General features: G+C 43.7%; 1 protein-coding gene across 2 annotated transcripts in view; it reads left to right on the forward strand.

Moving 5' to 3' along the window:
- Window positions 1-20466, forward strand: part of wdr27 (WD repeat domain 27) — a 155315-nt gene that overhangs the window by 87943 nt on the left and 46906 nt on the right. For both annotated transcript variants that reach the window (XM_036956188.1, XM_036956187.1), the window contains exon 24: window positions 10878-10976. In XM_036956188.1, the coding sequence (XP_036812083.1) occupies window positions 10878-10976 (99 nt within the window). The remainder of the gene's footprint in view (window positions 1-10877; window positions 10977-20466) is intronic.

Below are 20466 nucleotides of genomic sequence, written 5' to 3' on the forward strand. Positions count from 1 at the left end.
TGCAAAATATTTGGCAAAGCAATTCACAACGCATTACTGAGTACCACTCTCCATATTTTCAAGCATGGTGGTGGCTGCATCATGTTATGGGTATGCTTGTAATCGTTCAAAATAAAAAAATAAACAGAATGGAGCTAAGCACAGGAAAAATCCTAGCTGAAAACCTGGTTCAATCTGCTTTCCACCAGACATTGGGAGATGAAGTCACCTTTCAGCAGAACAATAACCTTAAACACAAGGCCAAATCTACACGGGAGTTGCTTACCAAGAAGACAGTGAATTTTCCTGAGTGGCTGAGTTAGTTTTTACTTAAATCTACTTAAAAATGCATTCCCTCCTTCAACCCATTTGTTTTTTAGGGAGGATATGACATATTATGTCCCTATAGTGCCTCTCATGGTATTTTTTCCAATGCAACATTTTTGTTGAGGCAGAGTTGTTTTAATTACTTTTCCAGACTAGTGAGTATCAAACTGTGTCTGTAAGACATCCAAGAATCCCTTCTTCTCCCTAGCCGACTTTACCTTCCTTTTTTTCTTCTGTGTGTTTGGTGAAAGCAGTGGAATAATATATGGATGCTGATGGTTGTCGGATTATTAATGGCAGGGACTTGTCTTCTCTCGATGAAGCAACAGAAGTTTGAGAGCATCTCCTTTGAGAGTGGACACTTCCAGGCATTTCCTGGCAGCCGGTGGGGCTTGGTGAAGCGTGTACGGTAGTGAGCTACACCATACTTTATTTGTGACCGCCCTGAGAGTGGCGTGAGCCAGAGGCATTTGTATTTGTCTTCATATTTAACAAGACAATCATGGAAAAATAACTCTCAAAAAAGAACTGAACACCCCCCAAAAAGACTCCCTAAAAATTGAAATTGTGTTAGGGCCTATATGATATGACACAGTTTCCACACACTCAAATAAGAACAAAATGTAGGCAAGTACACTAGAACAAAGCTGTTATCAGAAGGCTTCGGGATTCAGTGTGTATGCCTGGACTTTAACTGTAAAGTTGGGTGTTCAGCTTACACAACTCCCAGTGTTGAGGGAAAACCTCTATCTCTAAACCTGCAATCAAAAAAAATAACATTGATTATTTTCTTTGTTTTTAGAGCTTAGTTTGTTGTCAAAAATAATATGACAATTGAAGTAAAACAGGATTTTATTAAGTTAACTTGGACAAAAAATCCTGTGCCTTTAAACAGCTTGGAAAACGCCCAGTGTTACCCTGTGAGTGGGGAAGATCTGTAAGAAAATCCACCGACAGGTGCGACCAAGGCCGTTGTGGAACGGGTAAGGGGTGTAGCGTCCCTCTGGGCAGGTGCCTAGGTGCCTTACACTGGGCGCACACCAAGCAGGAGGAAACATAAACCCTCACGTCCTTAGCCAAGGTAGGCCACCAGTACCTGCCGCTCAAACAGCGCGCTGTCCGACCGATCCCAGGATGACCAGAGGAGGGTGACGTATGGGCCCAATTGATCAAATGGTCACGAACAGCAGACGGGATGTACAGAGGCCCAGCGGGACGCTGGATGGGAGAGGGCTCTGCACGTAACGCTTGCTCAATATCCATGTCCAGCTCCCAAACTACCGGCGCGACCAGGAAGGAGGGAGTATGGGAGTGGCATCCATGGGCCGCTCTTCTGTGTCATACAACCGGGACAATGCGTCTGCCTTCACGTTCTGGGAGCCTGGTCTGTAGGAAAGAGTGAACACAAAACGGGGCCAGACCCTAATGGTCGACTATCTAAGGCGTGAACGGGCAAGGGCACAGCCACGGGAACAATAGGGATCCCTAAACTATGGGCGAACGATTTATCTATAAAATTCCCAGCCACGCCTAAATCGACAAGTGCCTTATGCTGGGAATGCAGGGAAAACTCAGGGAAAGTGACATACACAAACATATGTGCAACAGAGGGCTCTGGGTGAGAATGGTGCTGGCTCACCTGGGGTGGCTCCAGAGCGACCTGCCTGTTGCCTCGATACCCAGAGGAACCAACCCGGCACCAACCGGCAGTGTGCCCTCTGCGGCCACAGATGGTGCACGAGCTGGAACCCCCTCCGGTCTCCCAGCGCACCGCCCCTCCCAGCTCCATGGGTATCGGAGAGGGGGTGCGGGGGGTTCGAACCAACAGACCCCGATCTGCAGGGCTTTCCCGGTGAGGCACGAAACGAGGGCGGACACCCTCTCACGGACCGAAGGAGCCGGGTGGACGGTTGTCAGGTATAATTCCAGCTGTAATAGGATCCCCTGGCAGTTCGCAGCCTTCCCATCATATTCCTGGGGAAGGGAGAGACTAATCCCACTGGGTCCAGGAGAAGGAGGGGCGTGTAGTGGAGACCGCAGTTGTGCTGGTGGAGGCGCTGGGTGAACTCCCTGTCTCTCCCAGTGGTCCATTGTCTGGACACCGCGGTCCATGGCAGTGCCAAGAAGGTGGAGCATTGCTGCGTGTTCCCGGACGCTCCTCCACCCCTATACCCGGGGTTCCTGCTCCTGCTGACTCCATAAGTTTGGGTCCGGAATTATGTAAAGAGTGCGTACTGGCGGCAGAGAAGTCAGGCGCAGGAGAGCAAAGACTGTGTTCCAACGGCACAGTTTAATAATAAAAATCACCTTGAACAAAAACAATATATACAATGGGACAAACCCCTTCGCACGCCAGACATAACGTGCACATACACTTACAATAAACAATTCCGGACAAGGACATGGGGGTTAACAGAGGGTTAAATACACAACATGTAATTATGGAATTCGAACCAGGTGTATGGGAAGACGAGACAAAACAAATGGAAAATGAAAGGTGGATCTGCGATGGCAAGAAGGCCGGCGATGTCGACCGCCGAACGCCGCCCGAACAAGGAGAGGGACCGACTTCGGCGGAAGTCGTGACAGTATGTAAACTTCCGACTTCAACTGCATACAATTATCTGTTAAGTCCCTCAGTCGTGTAGTGAATTCCAAACACAGATTCGACCACAAAGACATTGAATATCCCTTTGAGCATGGTGAAGGTATTAATTACACTTTAGCTGGTGTATCAATACACCCAGTCAGGACAATAACCTAAAACACAAGGTGCTTTTACAAAGTATTGACTTAGGGGTGTTTGCAAAAAAAAAAAAAAACAGGTTTTCATTTGTCATTATGGGGTATTTTATGTTGATGGGTGACATTTTTTTTGTTTATTACATTTTGAATTCAGGCTGTAACACAACAAAATTAGGAATAATACTTGCTGAAGGCACTGTACATATACACTGAGTGTACAAAACACTCCATGACACAGACTGACCAGGTGAATCCAGGTGAAAGCTATGATCCCTTATTGATGTCACCTGTTATTTTTTATTTATTTATTTTATTTCACCTTTATTTAACCAGGTAGGCAAGTTGAGAACAAGTTCTCATTTACAATTGCGACCTGGCCAAGATAAAGCAAAGCAGTTCGACACATACAACGACACAGAGTTACACATGGAGTAAAACAAACATACAGTCAATAATACAGTATAAACAAGTCTATATACGATGTGAGCAAATGAGGTGAGATAAGGGAGGTAAAGGCAAAAAGGCCTTGGTGGCAAAGTAAATACAATATAGCAAGTAAAACACTGGAATGGTAGATTTGCAATGGGAGAATGTGCAAAGTAGAAATACAAATAATGGGGTGCAAAGGAGCAAAATAAATAAATAAATCAAATACAGTAGGGAAAGAGGTAGTTGTTTGGGCTAAATTATAGGTGGGCTATGTACAGGTGCAGTAATCTGTGAGCTGCTCTGACAGTTGGTGCTTAAAGCTAGTGAGGGAGATAAGTGTTTCCAGTTTCAGAGATTTTTGTAGTTCGTTCCAGTCATTGGCAGCAGAGAACTGGAAGGAGAGGCGGCCAAAGAAAGAATTGGTTTTGGGGGTGACTAGAGAGATATACCTGCTGGAGCGTGTGCTACAGGTGGGAGATGCAATGGTGACCAGCGAGCTGAGATAAGGGGGGACTTTACCTAGCAGGGTCTTGTAGATGACATGGAGCCAGTGGGTTTGGCGACGAGTATGAAGCGAGGGCCAGCCAACGAGAGCGTACAGGTCGCAATGGTGGGTAGTATATGGGGCTTTGGTGACAAAACGGATTGCACTGTGATAGACTGCATCCAATTTGTTGAGTATGGTATTGGAGGCTATTTTGTAAATGACATCGCCAAAGTCGAGGATTGGTAGGATGGTCAGTTTTACAAGGGTATGTTTGGCAGCATGAGTGAAGGATGCTTTGTTGCGAAATAGGAAGCCAATTCTAGATTTAAATTTGGATTGGAGATGTTTGATATGGGTCTGGAAGGAGAGTTTACAGTCTAACCAGACACCTAAGTATTTGTAGTTGTCCACGTATTCTAAGTCAGAGCCGTCCAGAGTAGTGATGTTGGACAGGCGGGTAGGTGCAGGTAGCGATCGGTTGAAGAGCATGCATTTAGTTTTACTTGTATTTAAGAGCAATTGGAGGCCACGGAAGGAGAGTTGTATGGCATTGAAGCTTGCCTGGAGGGTTGTTAACACAGTGTCCAAAGAAGGGCCAGAAGTATACAGAATGGTGTCGTCTGCGTAGAGGTGGATCAGAGACTCACCAGCAAAATCCACTTCAATCATTGTAAATTAAAGGGAGAAGGCAGGTTAAATAAGGATTTTTAAGCCTTGAGACATGGATTGTGTATGTGTGCCATTCAGAGGGTGAATCGGCAAGACAAAGAATTGAGGTGCCATTGAACAGGGTATGGTGCCAGGTGCACCAGTTTGAGTGTGTCAAGAACTGCAACGGTGCTGTGTTTTTCACGCTCAACAATTTCCCATTTGTATCAAGAATGGTCCACCACCCAATGGACATCCAGCCAACTTGGCACAGCTGTGGAAAGCATTGGAGTCAACATGGGCCAGTATCCCTGTGGAACGCTTTCGACACTTTGTAGATTCCATGCCCCGATGAATTGAGGCTGTTCTGAGGATTAAAGGGGGTGTAACTCAATATTAGGAAGGTGTTCCTAATGTTTTGTGCACTGAGTGTAAGTAGACAGTTATTTTTATTTATTTATTTATTTTACCTTTATTTAACCAGGTAGGCAAGTTGAGAACAAGTTCTCATTTACAATTGCGACCTGGCCAAGATAAAGCAAAGCAGTTCGACAGATACAACAACACAGAGTTACACATGGAGTAAAACAAACATACAGTCAATAATAAAGTATAAACAAGTCTATATACAATGTGAGCAAATGAGGTGAGAAGGGAGGTAAAGGCAAAAAAAGGCCTTGGTGGCAAGGTAAATACAATATAGCAAGTAAAACACTGGAATGGTAGTTTTGCAATGGAAGAATGTGCAAAGTAGAAATAAAAATAATGGGGTGCAAAGGAGCAAAATAAATAAATAAATTAAATACAGTTGGGAAAGAGGTAGTTGATAGGGCTAAATTTATGTGGGCTATGTACAGGTGCAGTAATCTGTGAGCTGCTCTGACAGTTGGTGCTTAAAGCTAGTGAGGGAGATAAGTGTTTCCAGTTTCAGAGATTTTTGTAGTTCGTTCCAGTCATTGGCAGCAGAGAACTGGAAAGAGAGGCGGCCAAAGAAAGAATTGGTTTTGGGGGTGACTAGAGAGATATACCTGCTGGAGCGTGTGCTACAGGTGGGAGATGCTATGGTGACCAGCGAGCTGAGATAAGGGGGGACTTTACCTAGCAGGGTCTTGTAGATGACATGGAGCCAGTGGGTTTGGCGACGAGTATGAAGCGAGGGCCAGCCAACGAGAGCGTACAGGTCGCAATGGTGGGTAGTGTATGGGGCTTTGGTGACAAAACGGATTGCACTGTGATAGACTGCATCCAGTTTGTTGAGTAGGGTATTGGAGGCTATTTTGTAAATTACATCGCCAAAGTCGAGGATTGGTAGGATGGTCAGTTTTACAAGGGTATGTTTGGCAGCATGAGTGAAGGATGCTTTGTTGCGAAATAGGAAGCCAATTCTAGATTTAACTTTGGATTGGAGATGTTTGATATGGGTCTGGAAGGAGAGTTTACAGTCTAACCAGACACCTAAGTATTTGTAGTTGTCCACGTATTCTAAGTCAGAGCCGTCCAGAGTAGTGATGTTGGACAGGCGGGTAGGTGCAGGTAGTGATCGGTTGAAGAGCATGCATTTAGTTTTACTTGTATTTAAGAGCAGTTGGAGGCCACGGAAGGAGAGTTGTATGGCATTGAAGCTTGCCTGGAGGGTTGTTAACACAGTGTCCAAAGAAGGGCCGGAAGTATACAGAATGGTGTCGTCTGCGTAGAGGTGGATCAGAGACTCACCAGCAGCAAGAGCGACCTCATTGATGTATACAGAGAAGAGAGTCGGTCCAAGAATTGAACCCTGTGGCACCCCCATAGAGACTGCCAGAGGTCCGGACAACAGACCCTCAGATTTGACACACTGAACTCTATCAGAGAAGTAGTTGGTGAACCAGGCGAGGCAATCATTTGAGAAACCAAGGCTGTTGAGTCTGCCGATGAGGATGTGGTGATTGACAGAGTCGAAAGCCTTGGCCAGATCAATGAATACGGCTGCACAGTAATGTTTCTTATCGATGGCGGTTAAGATATCGTTTAGGACCTTGAGCGTGGCTGAGGTGCACCCATGACCAGCTCTGAAACCAGATTGCATAGCAGAGAAGGTATGGTGAGATTCAAAATGGTCGGTAATCTGTTTGTTGACTTGGCTTTCGAAGACCTTAGAAAGGCATGGTAGGATAGATATAGGTCTGTAGCAGTTTGGGTCAAGAGTGTCCCCCCCTTTGAAGAGGGGGATGACCGCAGCTGCTTTCCAATCTTTGGGAATCTCAGACGACACGAAAGAGAGGTTGAACAGGCTAGTAATAGGGGTGGCAACAATTTCGGCAGATAATTTTAGAAAGAAAGGGTCCAGATTGTCTAGCCCGGCTGATTTGTAGGGGTCCAGATTTTGCAGCTCTTTCAGAACATCAGCTGAATGGATTTGGGAGAAGGAGAAATGGGGAAGGCTTGGGCGAGTTGCTGTTGGGGGTGCAGTGCTGTTGACAGGGGTAGGAGTAGCCAGGTGGAAAGCATGGCCAGCAGTAGAAAAATGCTTATTGAAATTTTCAATTATGGTGGATTTATCAGTGGTGACAGTGTTTCCTATCTTCAGTGCAGTGGGCAGCTGGGAGGAGGTGTTCTTATTCTCCATGGACTTTACAGTGTCCCAGAACTTTTTTGAGTTAGTGTTGCAAGAAGCAAATTTCTGCTTGAAAAAGCTAGCCTTGGCTTTTCTAACTGCCTGTGTATAATGGTTTCTAGCTTCCCTGAACAGCTGCATATCACGGGGGCTGTTCGATGCTAATGCAGAACGCCATAGGACGTTTTTGTGTTGATTAAGGGCAGTCAGGTCTGGGGAGAACCAAGGGCTATATCTGTTCCTGGTTCTAAATTTCTTGAATGGGGCATGTTTATTTAAGATGGTTAGGAAGGCATTTTTAAAAAATATCCAGGCATCCTCTACTGACGGGATGAGGTCAATATCCTTCCAGGATACCCCGGCCAGGTCGATTAGAAAGGCCTGCTCGCTGAAGTGTTTCAGGGAGCGTTTTACAGTGATGAGAGGAGGTCGTTTGACCGCTGACCCATTACGGATGCAGGCAATGAGGCAGTGATCGCTGAGATCTTGGTTGAAGACAGCAGAGGTCTATTTAGAGGGGAAGTTGGTTAGGATGATATCTATGAGGGTGCCCGTGTTTAAGGCTTTGGGGAGGTACCTGGTAGGTTCATTGATAATTTGTGTGAGATTGAGGGCATCAAGTTTAGATTGTAGGATGGCTGGGGTGTTAAGCATGTTCCAGTTTAGGTCGCCTAGCAGCACGAGCTCTGAAGATAGATGGGGGGCAATCAGTTCACATATGGTGTCCAGAGCACAGCTGGGGGCAGAGGGTGGTCTATAGCAGGCGGCAACGGTGAGAGACTTGTTTTTAGAAAGGTGGATTTTTAAAAGTAGAAGTTCAAATTGTTTGGGTACAGACCTGGATAGTAGGACAGAACTCTGCAGGCTATCTTTGCAGTAAATTGCAACACCGCCCCCTTTGGCAGTTCTATCTTGTCTGAAAATGTTGTAGTTTGGAATTAAAATGTCTGAATTTTTGGTGGTCTTCCTAAGCCAGGATTCAGACACAGCTAGAACATCCGGGTTGGCAGAGTGTGCTAAAGCAGTGAATAGAACAAACTTAGGGAGGAGGCTTCTAATGTTAACATGCATGAAACCAAGGCTATTACGGTTACAGAAGTCGTCAAAAGAGAGCGCCTGGGGAATAGGAGTGGAGCTAGGCACTGCAGGGCCTGGATTCACCTCTACATCGCCAGAGGAACATAGGAGGAGTAGAATAAGGGTGCGACTAAAAGCAATAAGAATTGGTCGTCTAGAACGTCTGGAACAGAGAGTAAAAGGAGGTTTCTGGGGGCGATAAAATAGCATCAAGGTATAATGTACAGACAAAGGTAAGGTAGGATGTGAATACAGTGGAGGTAAACCTAGGTATTGAGTGATGAAGAGAGAGATATTGTCTCTAGAAACATCATTGAAACCAGGAGATGTCATTGCATGTGTGGGTGGTGGAACTAATAGGTTGGATAAGGTATAGTGAGCAGGACTAGAGGCTCTACAGTGAAATAAGCCAATAAACACTAACCAGAACAGCAATGGACAAGACATATTGACATTAAGGAGAGGCATGCTTAGTCGAGTGATCAAAAGGGTCCAGTGAGTGGAGAGGTTGGTTTAGGGTCACGGCGATTTAGACAGCTAGCCAAGCCAACCGGTAGCAAGCTAGCATAGGATGGAGTCTGTTGTTAGCCACCTCTTGCGTTCGGTCAGTAGATTAGTGGGGTTCCGTGTGGTAGAGGGGATTAATCAAAATCACACAACAACAAAAATAAGAACAATAGATATAGTTATAGAGGCCCGAGAAGAAAACATAATAATTCAAATAAATAAATTGTCCGATTGTCTATTCAGAATAGCAGCCGGAAAGACAGCTAACGGTTAGCGGGCCGCAGATGGGCGTTACGGTAACGTCGCGACAGAGGAGCCAGCCGGATCTCCTTCAGGTAGATAACGTCGGCAGTCCGGTTGTGAAGGCCCGGTGGGGCTCCGCGTAGGCAGTGAAACGGGTCCGGATAGGTGACTGCAGCCCAGGAGTGAATGATGGAACTCAGGCGTGATTGACGGAGCTGGCTAGCACCGGAACAATCGATGTTTGCTCCGGAATCGACGAAAGCCGACTGTCACACGGATAGCAGCTAGCTAGCTGTGAGATCCGGGTATGAATGTCCAGAGAGCAGTTGAAATCCAGGGACATGGAGAGAAAAATTGGTCCGGTATGTTCCGTTCCGAGCCGCGCTGCGCCGTACAAAACTGGCGATAGATTTTCGATAGATTTTCGAACTAAAGGACAGCCGATGACCACAAACCGTGGTTAGCTTCTGATTAGCTTCTGGGCTAGCTCCTGGCTAGCTTCTGGCTAGTTTCTGGCCAGCCTCCCTGAGTTTCTGGCTAGCTTCCTGAAGGATTGCAGATCTGAGGTAAATAATACTTTTTTATAAATATAAATTGGTGAGGCTGGTTGCAGGAGAGTGTTTAGAAGATGAGTTGATGGAAAATAAAAATAAAATGTATGTGAAAAAAGTTGTAAATATATATATATACAGGACACGACAAGACGAGGACAAAAGACGTCTGAACTGCTATGCGATCTTATCACTCACTGTAGGTTGTGAATATAAGGCTAGTAGATCCTACTGATTCATAGTGTTGTCACACATTAGGCTCACCATCATAACCATAACCTCATCACTCTACGCTGACCTTATTCACTAAGTAAAAATAAAAAATTGCCACACACAAAGACATTTAGGAGTACAATGAAAACTATTTGACTGTAGAGCCCTGGACCATCCGTTGAGTTTAAAATTAATCACCCTACGGCATGTTGTCCTTATTTAAAAAAAAAAAATGTAATCTTCATTTAACCAATCCCATTGATGTCAGAAGACCTCTGTCCCAAGGGAGACCTGGTCATTATTGCCATAGATTATGAGACTGTAGGTCCTGATGTTAGGCTTCAGAGGCGTGTTCCGTTACCCCCTACCTTTCTTACTCTACAGCTGTTGTGGGCCAGATGACCTCTGTGGTGAGGTAGCACGACTAGACCCCTCATTGAGGATTCCTTCCTGTTCCAACTGCCTGATGTGATGCTCTGGCCTTACAAACCCCATCACAGTGCATCAATAAGAATGTACATTCTAGTAATTATATTTCTATGGCTGTATCTGTAGCTCGGTATCTCTACCATGCTATGGGCCCTTCTAGGGAGCACTATCCCCATGCCTTTTTCGGGGAAGCCTAATAAAAAGCAGCTGCAGGAATCTGATGAGTCGTCGTCTGGTAACAAACATCCCCACATCTGGTTTTATCTGTGTTCACTGCTTATGGTCCCCCGTCCTCATCCCTCCTTTCCCTCCTACTCCTCCTCCTCTTCCTCCTCCTCTTCTTCCTCCTTTCCAACTATCTTTCACTCACTGTTCTTTCTTACTTTTTACACACTGTGAAAAGTCTCTGCCTTTGTTTGTCAGTTTGTTCGTGGAGAAGAGATTGGAGTAGAAACTTCCAAATTGTACAAAATAATCGAATACCTACAGACTTTATTATGTTGGCCCTCTTCTGCAGTATTCAGACTTTCTTTGAAGGTTTATAAGTTACAGATTGACTACCTTATACTTTACGTTTTGACATCAGCAGCCAAGTCATTCAACAAAATATTTTGATGTACCTCCTTGACCCATTTTCTCCTCTCTGCAGGCCTATGTGTATGACATCCGCAGCAGCAGCTACCTCCACAAGCTACAGAGACACTCCGACACCATCCTCAATGTGACCTTTAACCCTGCTACACCTGAGGTGAGGACTGACCGATAGCCTCTTAAAATCACACCCTCTCTCCGCATTCTATTGTCTTCTTCTCTGGTCTGTCTTTCTATTACCTGTCCATATTCACATATACAGTGCCTTTGGAAAGTATTCAGACCCCTTTACTTTTTCCACATTTTGTCACATCTTATTCTAAAATGGATTAAATAAAATGCATTCCTCAGCAATCTACACACAATAACCCAAAATGACAAAAGCAGAAACAGGTTTTTAGACATTTTTGCAAATGTATTTAAAATGAAACACAGAAATACCTTATTTACATACGTATTCACACCCTTTGCTATGAGACTCGAAATTGAGCTCAGGTGCATCCTGTTTCCAATGATCATCCTTGAGATTTTTCTACAACTTGATTGGAGTCCACCTGTGGTATATTCAATTGATTGGACATGATTTGGAAATACACAGCTGTCTATATAAGGTCCCACAGTTGACAGTGAATGTCAGAACAAAAATCAAGCCATGAGGTCAAAATGAATTGTCCATAGAGCTCCGAGACAGGATTGTGTCCGGGCCCAGATCTGGGGAGGTGTACCAAAAAATGTCTGCAGCATTGAAGGTCCCCAAGAACATAGTGACATCCATCATTCTTAAATAAAATAAGTTTGGAACCACTAGAGCTAGCCATCTGGCCAAACTGAGCAATCAGGGGAAAAGGGCCTTGGTCAGGGAGGTGACCAAGAACCCGATGGTCTCTGACAGAGCTCTGTGGAGCCTTCCAGAAGGACAACCATCTCCACCACTCAGGCCTTTATGGTAGGGTGGCCAGACGGAAGCCACTCCTCAGTAAAAGGCACATGGCAGCCCGCTTGTAGTTTCCCAAAAGGCACCTAAAGAATCTCAGATCATAAGAAACAAGATTCTCTGGTCTGATGAAACCAAGATTGAACTATTTTGCCTGAATGCCAAGTGTCATGTCTGGAGGAAACCTGGCGCCATCCCTACGGTGAAGCATGGTGGTGGCAGCATCGTGCTGTGGGGTTTTTAAGCTTGAGAGCATCTCCAGAGAAGAAAGGGAGAAGCACGCCAAATACAGGTGTGCCAAGCTTGTAGTGTCATACCCCAGAACACTCAATGCTGTAATTGCTGCCAAAGATGCTTCAACAAAGTACTGAGTAAAGGGTCTGAATACTTGTGTAAATGTGATAATTCAAATTATTTTTAATAAATTAGCAGACATTTCTCAACCTGATTTTGCTTTGTCATTATGAGGTATTGTGTGTAGATTGATGAGGAAAAAAACAATTTGATACATTTTAGAATTATGCTGTAACGAAACAAATTGTGGATTTATCAACTGGGTCTGAATACTTTCTGAAGGCGCTGTATATATAAATGAGTGGATTTGAGTATTTCAGCCACCCCCGTTGCTGACAGGTGTATAAAATCGCAATGCCAAGCGGTGTAAAGCTCGCCACTATTGGACTTTGGAGCAGTGGAAACGTGTTCTCTGGAGTGATGAATCACGCTTCCCCATCTGGCAGTCCAATGGACGAATCTGGGTTTGGCAGATGCCAGGAGTACGCTACCTGCCCCAATGCATTGTGCCAACTGTAAAGTTTGGTGGAGGAGGAATAATGGTATGGTGCTGTTTTTCATGGTTCAGGCTAAGCCCCTTAGTTCCAGTAAAGGGAAATCTTACTGCTACAGCGTACATTGACATTCTAGACAATTCTATGCTTCCAACTTCGTGGCAACAGTTTGGAGAAGGCCCTTTCCTGTTTCAGCATGACAACGCCCCCTTGCACAAAGTGGGGTCCATAGCGAAATGGTTTGTCAAGATTGGTGTGGAAGAACTTGACTCGCCTGAATTGGCATGAATTGGAACACCGACTGCGAGCCTGGCCTAATCGCCCAACGTCAGTGCCCGACCTCACTAATACTCTTGTGGCTGAATGGAAGCAAGTCCCCGCAGCAATGTTCCAACATCTAGTAGAAAGCCTTGCCAGAAGAGTGGAGGCTGTTATAGTTCAAAGGGGGGACTAACTCCATATTAATGCCCTTGATTTTGGAATGATATGTTTGTCAAGCAGGTGTCCACATACTGTTGTAGTATACTAGTCATGTGCTATACTTCCTCCAGCTCACCTCGCTCCCTCTCTTGTTAACTTATTGTGAAAGAAATATCCATACAGACTCAAGTCAGTCTGAGCATGGTGGTAATTCATTAACCAGACATAGAATAAGGTTTCTGGGTTATTTTGTTGTCCTGCTCCCCTTGGACTTCATCTCCTATCATTCGGATATTGGACACAGCTTCAAAGGGAGGCCCAGCATACAAAAACACACTGTGATTTCTGCTGCTGTGTTGGATTCCATGGAGAACCTCTGGGATTACAGACATGGGTTCAAATTATGGTATGTGTTTGTTTTTTCAGATACTTTGAGTGTTTGCTTGAGTCTGCCCTGGGTGCCATATGGGTGGGGTTAGCAATTTTGGGACTATACCATTGGTAATAGTGTGCCAGGCAAGCTCAATCAAATTAATTGAAAGGATTTAGAAAAATATTTGAACCCATGTCTGGTAATGTCTGCTGTGTGGATTCCATGGAAAGGAAAACCCCCAGGATTATTAGATTAGTTGAATCCCGCTTTGTAGTAAAGGTCTGCCAGGTTCATTAAATAGTACCCGCAAAACACCCGTATCAACGTCAACAGTGAAGAGGCGACTCCAGGATACTGGCTTTCTAGGCAGAGTCCAGTGTATGTGTTATTTTGACCGTCTTAATCTTTTCTTTTTATTGGCGAGTCTGAGATATGGATTTTTCTTTGCAACACTGCCTAGAAGGCCAGCATCCCGGAGTCTTCTCTTCACTGTTGACGTTGAGACTGGTGTTTTGCGGGTACTATTTAATGAAGCTGCCAGTTGAGGACGTGTGAGGCGTCTGTTTCTCAAACTAGACACTCTAATGTACTTGCTCAGTTGTGCACCGGGGCCTCTCACTCCTCTTTCTATTCTGGTTAGAACCAATTTGCGCTGTTCTGTGAAGGGAGTAGTACACAGCGTTGTACGAGATCTTCAGTTTCTTGGCAGTTTCAGTTTCTCGCATGGAATAGCCTTAATATCTGAGAACAAGAATAGACTGACGAGTTTCAGAAGAAAGTTCTTTGTTTCTGGCAATTTTGAGCCTGTAATCAAACCCACAAATGATGCTCCAGATACCCAACTAGCCTAAAGAAGGCCAGTTTTATTGCTTATTTAATCAGGTCAACAGTTTTCAGCTGTGCTAACATAATTGCAAAAGGGTTTTCTAATGATCAATTAGCCTTTTGAAATGATACACTTGGATTAGCTAACACAACGTGACATTGGAACACAGAAGTGATGGTTGCTGATAGTGTCCCTCTGTACGCCTATGTAGATATTCCATTCAAAATCAGCCATTTCCAGCTACAGTAGTCATTTACAAAATTAACAATGTCTACACTGTATTTCTGGTCAATTTGATCAAGTCTACTGTATTTAAATGCCACTTTAAACGTGTTCATGATTCTGCAACAAAATTTCCCCATGGGGACAATAAAGTCCATAACGTAAAGTAAACACACTGCGCTGAACAAACAGCAGACGAATTGCAGACGAAAGTTCATATCGATATTCAGTGCCCTTTGTCATCCTCCATGAACTCCCAGTCTCACCTCATTGTGGATGAATATGTTTTTCAACATACTGAACTCACTGTGTCAGATTTCAAGTTGCAGTATGGTTTATAGTTCTTTAGCTCTCCTCCTGAATCTGGAGTCATCAAGACAGGATGACAGAGGCACTCAATCCGTTTTACAACTCTCACCTCGCATGGTGATGGAAAGGAACACTTTGGCCTAACATCCACTCAAGTCATGTCGGGTTAACAGGGGCCTCTGGGGCACTGCTTCTTTCCTCAAAATAGCACGTTAATCACCACACGACTAAATAATTAAACTGGCTACCAGTATTTCTAAAAGTAGCCTAGTTCTGTCGTTCTGTCTCTGTTTAGGGTCTAACACAACTCAGTGTACTGTAACTCAAACTTTCATCACTTCAAACACCCTGAAGATGAATTATGTTTTTTGATACCAGCACTAGGATTAAACTGAACCATGAAACCCTGAAATCCGAGGTAGAAATTATAAATAGCTCTAGCTCTGATGGACTAAACAGAGACAGGAGTGAAAGTGGAGCTGGAGGGAAGCAGAGTAGTTGGAGAGTATGTTGATTTACAGGTAAGAATGGCTTGTGCTATGGCGCTGAGTGTTCTCTGGACACACTGCTTAGAGGGGTATTAAACATCCCCAGTGGGGTATTTAGCACACACGCACATGCATGCACGCACACACGTATGAAAACACACACTTGCACACACTCTTGGAAGATGGAGCTGCATTGGATAGCAGCAGCCTTACGGGCTCCTGACCAATTCTGCTATTTTGTCCATTTTTTTTTACCTTTATCTTGTTTTTTGGGCAAATAATGTTTCTGCCATCATTTCCTATAACCAAAAACAGCTTCTGGACATCAGAACAGCGATCCCTAACCTTGGTTTGGATGAAAAAAAATATATTCACCGATTAAGCAGGCTTTTCATTTATTTATTTGTACCTTTATTTTAACAAATGTGCCCTGTATATACAACATTAATATATACTTTATACCCAAACATACAGATTAAAATACAAAAATACAGCAATGGGAAGCACAAATCACATCACAAATAACCAGAAAAACATTCATCCACAAATAAGTCCCCAATCAATACTTTAAATTGCCTGAATGGCACCAGAACATCAAGATGAAATGTATTTAGAAATGTGTTCCAGCAATACGGTGCATTAAACTAAAAGCAGATTTACATAGCTCGGTGGAGACCCTAGGAACCTCAAGAGTTAACCAATCCTGTGAACGGGTTAAGCAACTCAGGTTTCTATACTTCAACAGCAAAGTTAGATAAGACAGAAATGTATGAAGTAGGGCCTTGTAAACAAGAAGGAAGTAACGTAGAGATCTACGTAGAGATTTAGCAAAGTCCAGCCAACCTTTTGATACAGGATGCTGTGATAAGTATCCAAACTGTTATCTGTAACAAAACGAAGGGCACTATGGTAGATGGCATCCAAAGGTTTAAGAGGAGTAGCAGCTGGACTTTGATAAAAATATCACCATAATCAAGAATAGATAAAAAGGTTGACTGCATAATCTGTTTCCTACTGCTTAGAGAAATACACAATCTGTTTCCTACTGCTTAGAGAAATACACAATCTGTTTCCTACTGCTTAGAGAAATGCACAATCTGTTTCTGTGGAAAAAGTCTACTTTAAATCTTAGCTTCTTAACCAGCTCATCTATATGTTTTTAAAACGTCAAATCCATGTCAATCCAAATGCCTAAGTATTTATATGAGGGAACACGTTCGATTGAAGAACCATCTAATGAGTGAACATGTAGTTCATCTGAAACATTCTTACGAGAGTTTGAAAACAACATGTATTAAGTTGTGCCTGTATTAAGACCAGGTTTTAAGTTAGAAAGGGATTCCTGCATAGCTATAAAATCTGACTGTAATTTTGACACAGCCAGATCAACAGTCGGCGCAATAGCATACAAATAACATTTTATTTGTCACATACACGTTTCGCAGATGCTATTGCGGGTGGAGAGAAATTTGTGTATCATAGTATCATCCGCGCATATACAGTCGGGCAAAAAAGTATTTAGTCAGCCACCAATTGTGAAAGTTCTCCCACTTAAAAATATGAGAGAGGCCTGTAATTTTTATCATAGCCACACTACAACGATGACAGACAAAATGAGGAAAAAAAATCCAGAAAATCACATTGTAGGATTTTTAATGAATTTTTTTGCAAATGATTGTGGAAAATAAGTATTTGTTCACCAACAAACAAGCAATATTTCTGGCTCTCACAGACCTGTAACTTCTTCTTTAAGATGCTCCTCTGTCCTCCACTCGTTACCTGTATTAATGGCACCTGTTTGAACTTGTTATCAGTATAAAAGACACCTGTCCACAACCTCAAACATTCACACTCCAAACTCCACTATGGCCAAGACCAAAGAGCTTTCAAAGGACACCAGAAACAAAATTGTAGACCTGCACCAGGCTGGGAAGACTGAATCTGCAATAGGTAAGCAGCTTGGTTTGAAGAAATCAACTGTGGGAGCAATTATTAGGAAATGGAAGACATACAAGACCACTGATAATCTCCGTCGATCTGGGGCTCCACACAAGATCTCACCCCGTGGGGTCAAAATGATCACAAAAACGGTGAGCAAAAATACCAGAACCAAACGCGGGGACCTAGTGAATGACCTGCCGAGTGCTGGGATCAAAGTGTACAAAGCCTACCATCAGTAACACACTACGCAGCCACGGAATCAAATCCTGCAGTGCCAGACGTGTCCCCCTGCTTAAGCGAGTACATGTCCATGCCCGTCTGAAGTTTGCTAGAGAGCATTTGGATGATCCAGAAGAAGATTGAGAGAATGTCATATGGTCAGATGAAACCAAAATATAACTTTTTGTTAAAAACTCAACTCATCGTGTTTGGAGGACAAAGAATGCTGAGTTGCATCCAAAAAACACCATACCTACTGTGAAGCATGGGGGTGGAAACATCATGGCTGTTTTTCTGCAAAGGGACCAGGACGACTGATCCGTGTAAAGGAAAGAATGAATGGGGCCATGTATCGTAAGATTTTGAGTGAAAACCTCCTTCCATCAGCAAGGGCATTGAAGATGAAACGTGGCTGGGTCTTTCAGCATGACAATGATCCCAAACACACCGCCCGGGCAATGAAGGAGTGGCTTCATAAGAAGCATTTCAAGGTCCTGGAGTGGCCTAGCCAGTCTCCAGATCTCAACCCCATAGAAAATCTTTGGAGGGAGTTGAAAGTCCGTGTTGCCCAGCAACAGCCCCAAACATCACTGCTCTATAGGAGATCTGCATGGAGGAATGGGCCAAAATACCAGCAACAGTGTGTGAAAACCTTGTGAAGACTTACAGAAAACGTTTGACCTCTGTCATTGCCAACAAAGGGTATATAACAAAGTATTGAGATAAACTTTTGTTATTGACCAAATACTTTTTTTCCACCATAATTTGCAAATAAATTCATAAAAAATCCTACAATGTGATTTTCTGGATTTTTTTTCCTAATTTTGTCTGTCATAGTTGAAGTGTACCTATGATGAAAATTACAGGCGTCTCTCATCTTTTTAAGTGGGAGAACTTGCACAATTGGTGGCTGACTAAATACTTTTTTTGCCCCACTGTAGGTATTACAGACTAGGTCAGGGAGAGGTTGAAAATGTCAGTGAAGACATTTGCCAGTTGGTCCACACATGCTTTGAATACACCTCATAGTAATCCGTCTGGCTCCGCGGCTTTGTGAATGTTGACCTGTTTAAAGGTCTTGCTCACATCGGCTACCGAGAGCTTTGTCACACAGTCATCTAGAACAGCTGGTGCTCTCCAATGCATTTCCTTATAAACTCACTCACCAAATCGAAGTATAAATCGATATTATTATCTGAGGCTACCCGGAACATATTCCAGCCCCTGTGATCAAAACAATCTTGAAGCGTGGATTCCGATTGTTCAGACCAGCATTGACTAGTTCTTGTCACAGGTACATGCAGTTTGAGTTTCTGCCTATAGGACGGGAGGAGCAAAACGGAGTCATGGTCAGATTGGCCAAAAGGAGGGTGGGGGAGGGCCTTGTATGAATCGTGGAGTTGGAGTAGGAGTGATCCAGTGTATTGCCCGCATGAGTGCTACAATCAGTATGCTGATATAATTTAGGTAACCTTGTTCTCAAATGTGCTTTTTTAAAATCCCCAGCTACAATAAATTAATCCTCAGGGTATATGGTTTCCAGTTTGCATAGAGTCCAGTGAAGTTCCCTTGAGAGGGAATATACACGGCTGTGACAATAACCGACGAGAATTCTCTTGGGAGATAATATGGTCGGCATTTGATTGAGGAATTCTAGGTCAGGTGAACAAATGGACTTGAGTTCCTGTATGTTGTTACGATTACACCATGAGCCGTTAATCATGAGGCATGCACCTCCGCCCTTCTTCTTCCCAGAGAGATGTTTCTTTCTGTCGGTGCGACGCATAAAGCATCCCGGTGGCTGTACTGACTCCGACAACATATCCCGAGAGAGCCAGGTTTCCATGCAACAGAGTATGTTACAATCCCTGATGTCTGTCTGGAAAGCATCCCTTGCCCTAATTTCGTCAACCTTGTTATCCAAAGACTGGACATTGGCGAGTAATATACTCCGAAGCGGTGGGTGGTGTGCACGCCTCCGAAGTCTGACCAGATGGCTGCTCCGTCTACCTCTTCTGCCGGCGACGTTGCTTTGGGTCGGCCTCTGGAATCAGATCAAATGCCCTGGGTGGTGGTGCGAACATAGGATCCGCTTCGGGAAAGTCGTATTCCTGGTCGTAATGTTGGTAACTTGACGTTGCTCTCATATCCAATAGTTCTGTATGTAATAACACTTAAGATTTTCTGGGCTAACAATGTAAGAAATAATACATAAAATTAAAAAAATACTGCATAGTTTCCTAAGGACTAGAAGCAAGGCAACCCTCTCTGTCGGCGCCATCTTGCTACACTCTACAATCTCTATCTTCTGACCTTTGATAGATGCTGCAGAGGTGGGCGTTGTTCGCTTCCTGAAGTCTATGCACATCTTTTTGATCTTGTTAGTATTGAGGACCAAGTGTGATTCATCACACCACTCTACAAAGTTAAAGGACCACCGGCTGATGGATGTCTGACTGACGACATTTTTGCCCGCTTTGCACTCGGTTTGCAAATTGCGACTCTCGGCCGGCAAACGCTACCGGTGTTTCAGAGCCTTTATGGAGATTAGGATACTTATAGTGGATACAGATACACTGATTGATAGACTGTAATAGACTGATGTCATAGAGGGACAAACTACTTTAGGATTATCTCAATGGATGGCAATCTAAACTTTAGAAATGTATTTGTCAGATTTACAGTGTAGTAAAATGTATTCCATTCTTTTAGTGTTCCAAGGAAAAACAATGATTCATGCTTTGCAGATGTGTGAGAAGGCTTTTGTCATCTAAGGCTTTGATATTATTGATAGTGATCTACAATGTGCAATATGCAGGAATATGATTGGTGGGTCTGTGTGGGAGGAAGGAGCCTGCACAGATCAACTCCCAGTCTGATGAAGTTTGGATGTGGATTGCTGTCCATAATATGGTATGAAATAAATATAGAGTACACTCAGCACCTGAGCTAAAGCGATGTATGTTGTATGACCACCACACATATTTAATCAAATAATAATTTGGGTGCTTATATTTGTTCTGTTTCACACATGTACAAGTGTTTATTAATATGACTGTGTGAATTGGAAATGTATTTTTTGCATAGCCCAATTCTGCTTGAGACACCCTCAGAACAATTTGGGGTT

The sequence above is a fragment of the Oncorhynchus mykiss genome, chromosome 20 (assembly GCF_013265735.2).
Source record: "Oncorhynchus mykiss isolate Arlee chromosome 20, USDA_OmykA_1.1, whole genome shotgun sequence".
In the NCBI taxonomy this organism is placed as follows: Eukaryota; Metazoa; Chordata; class Actinopteri; order Salmoniformes; family Salmonidae; genus Oncorhynchus; species Oncorhynchus mykiss.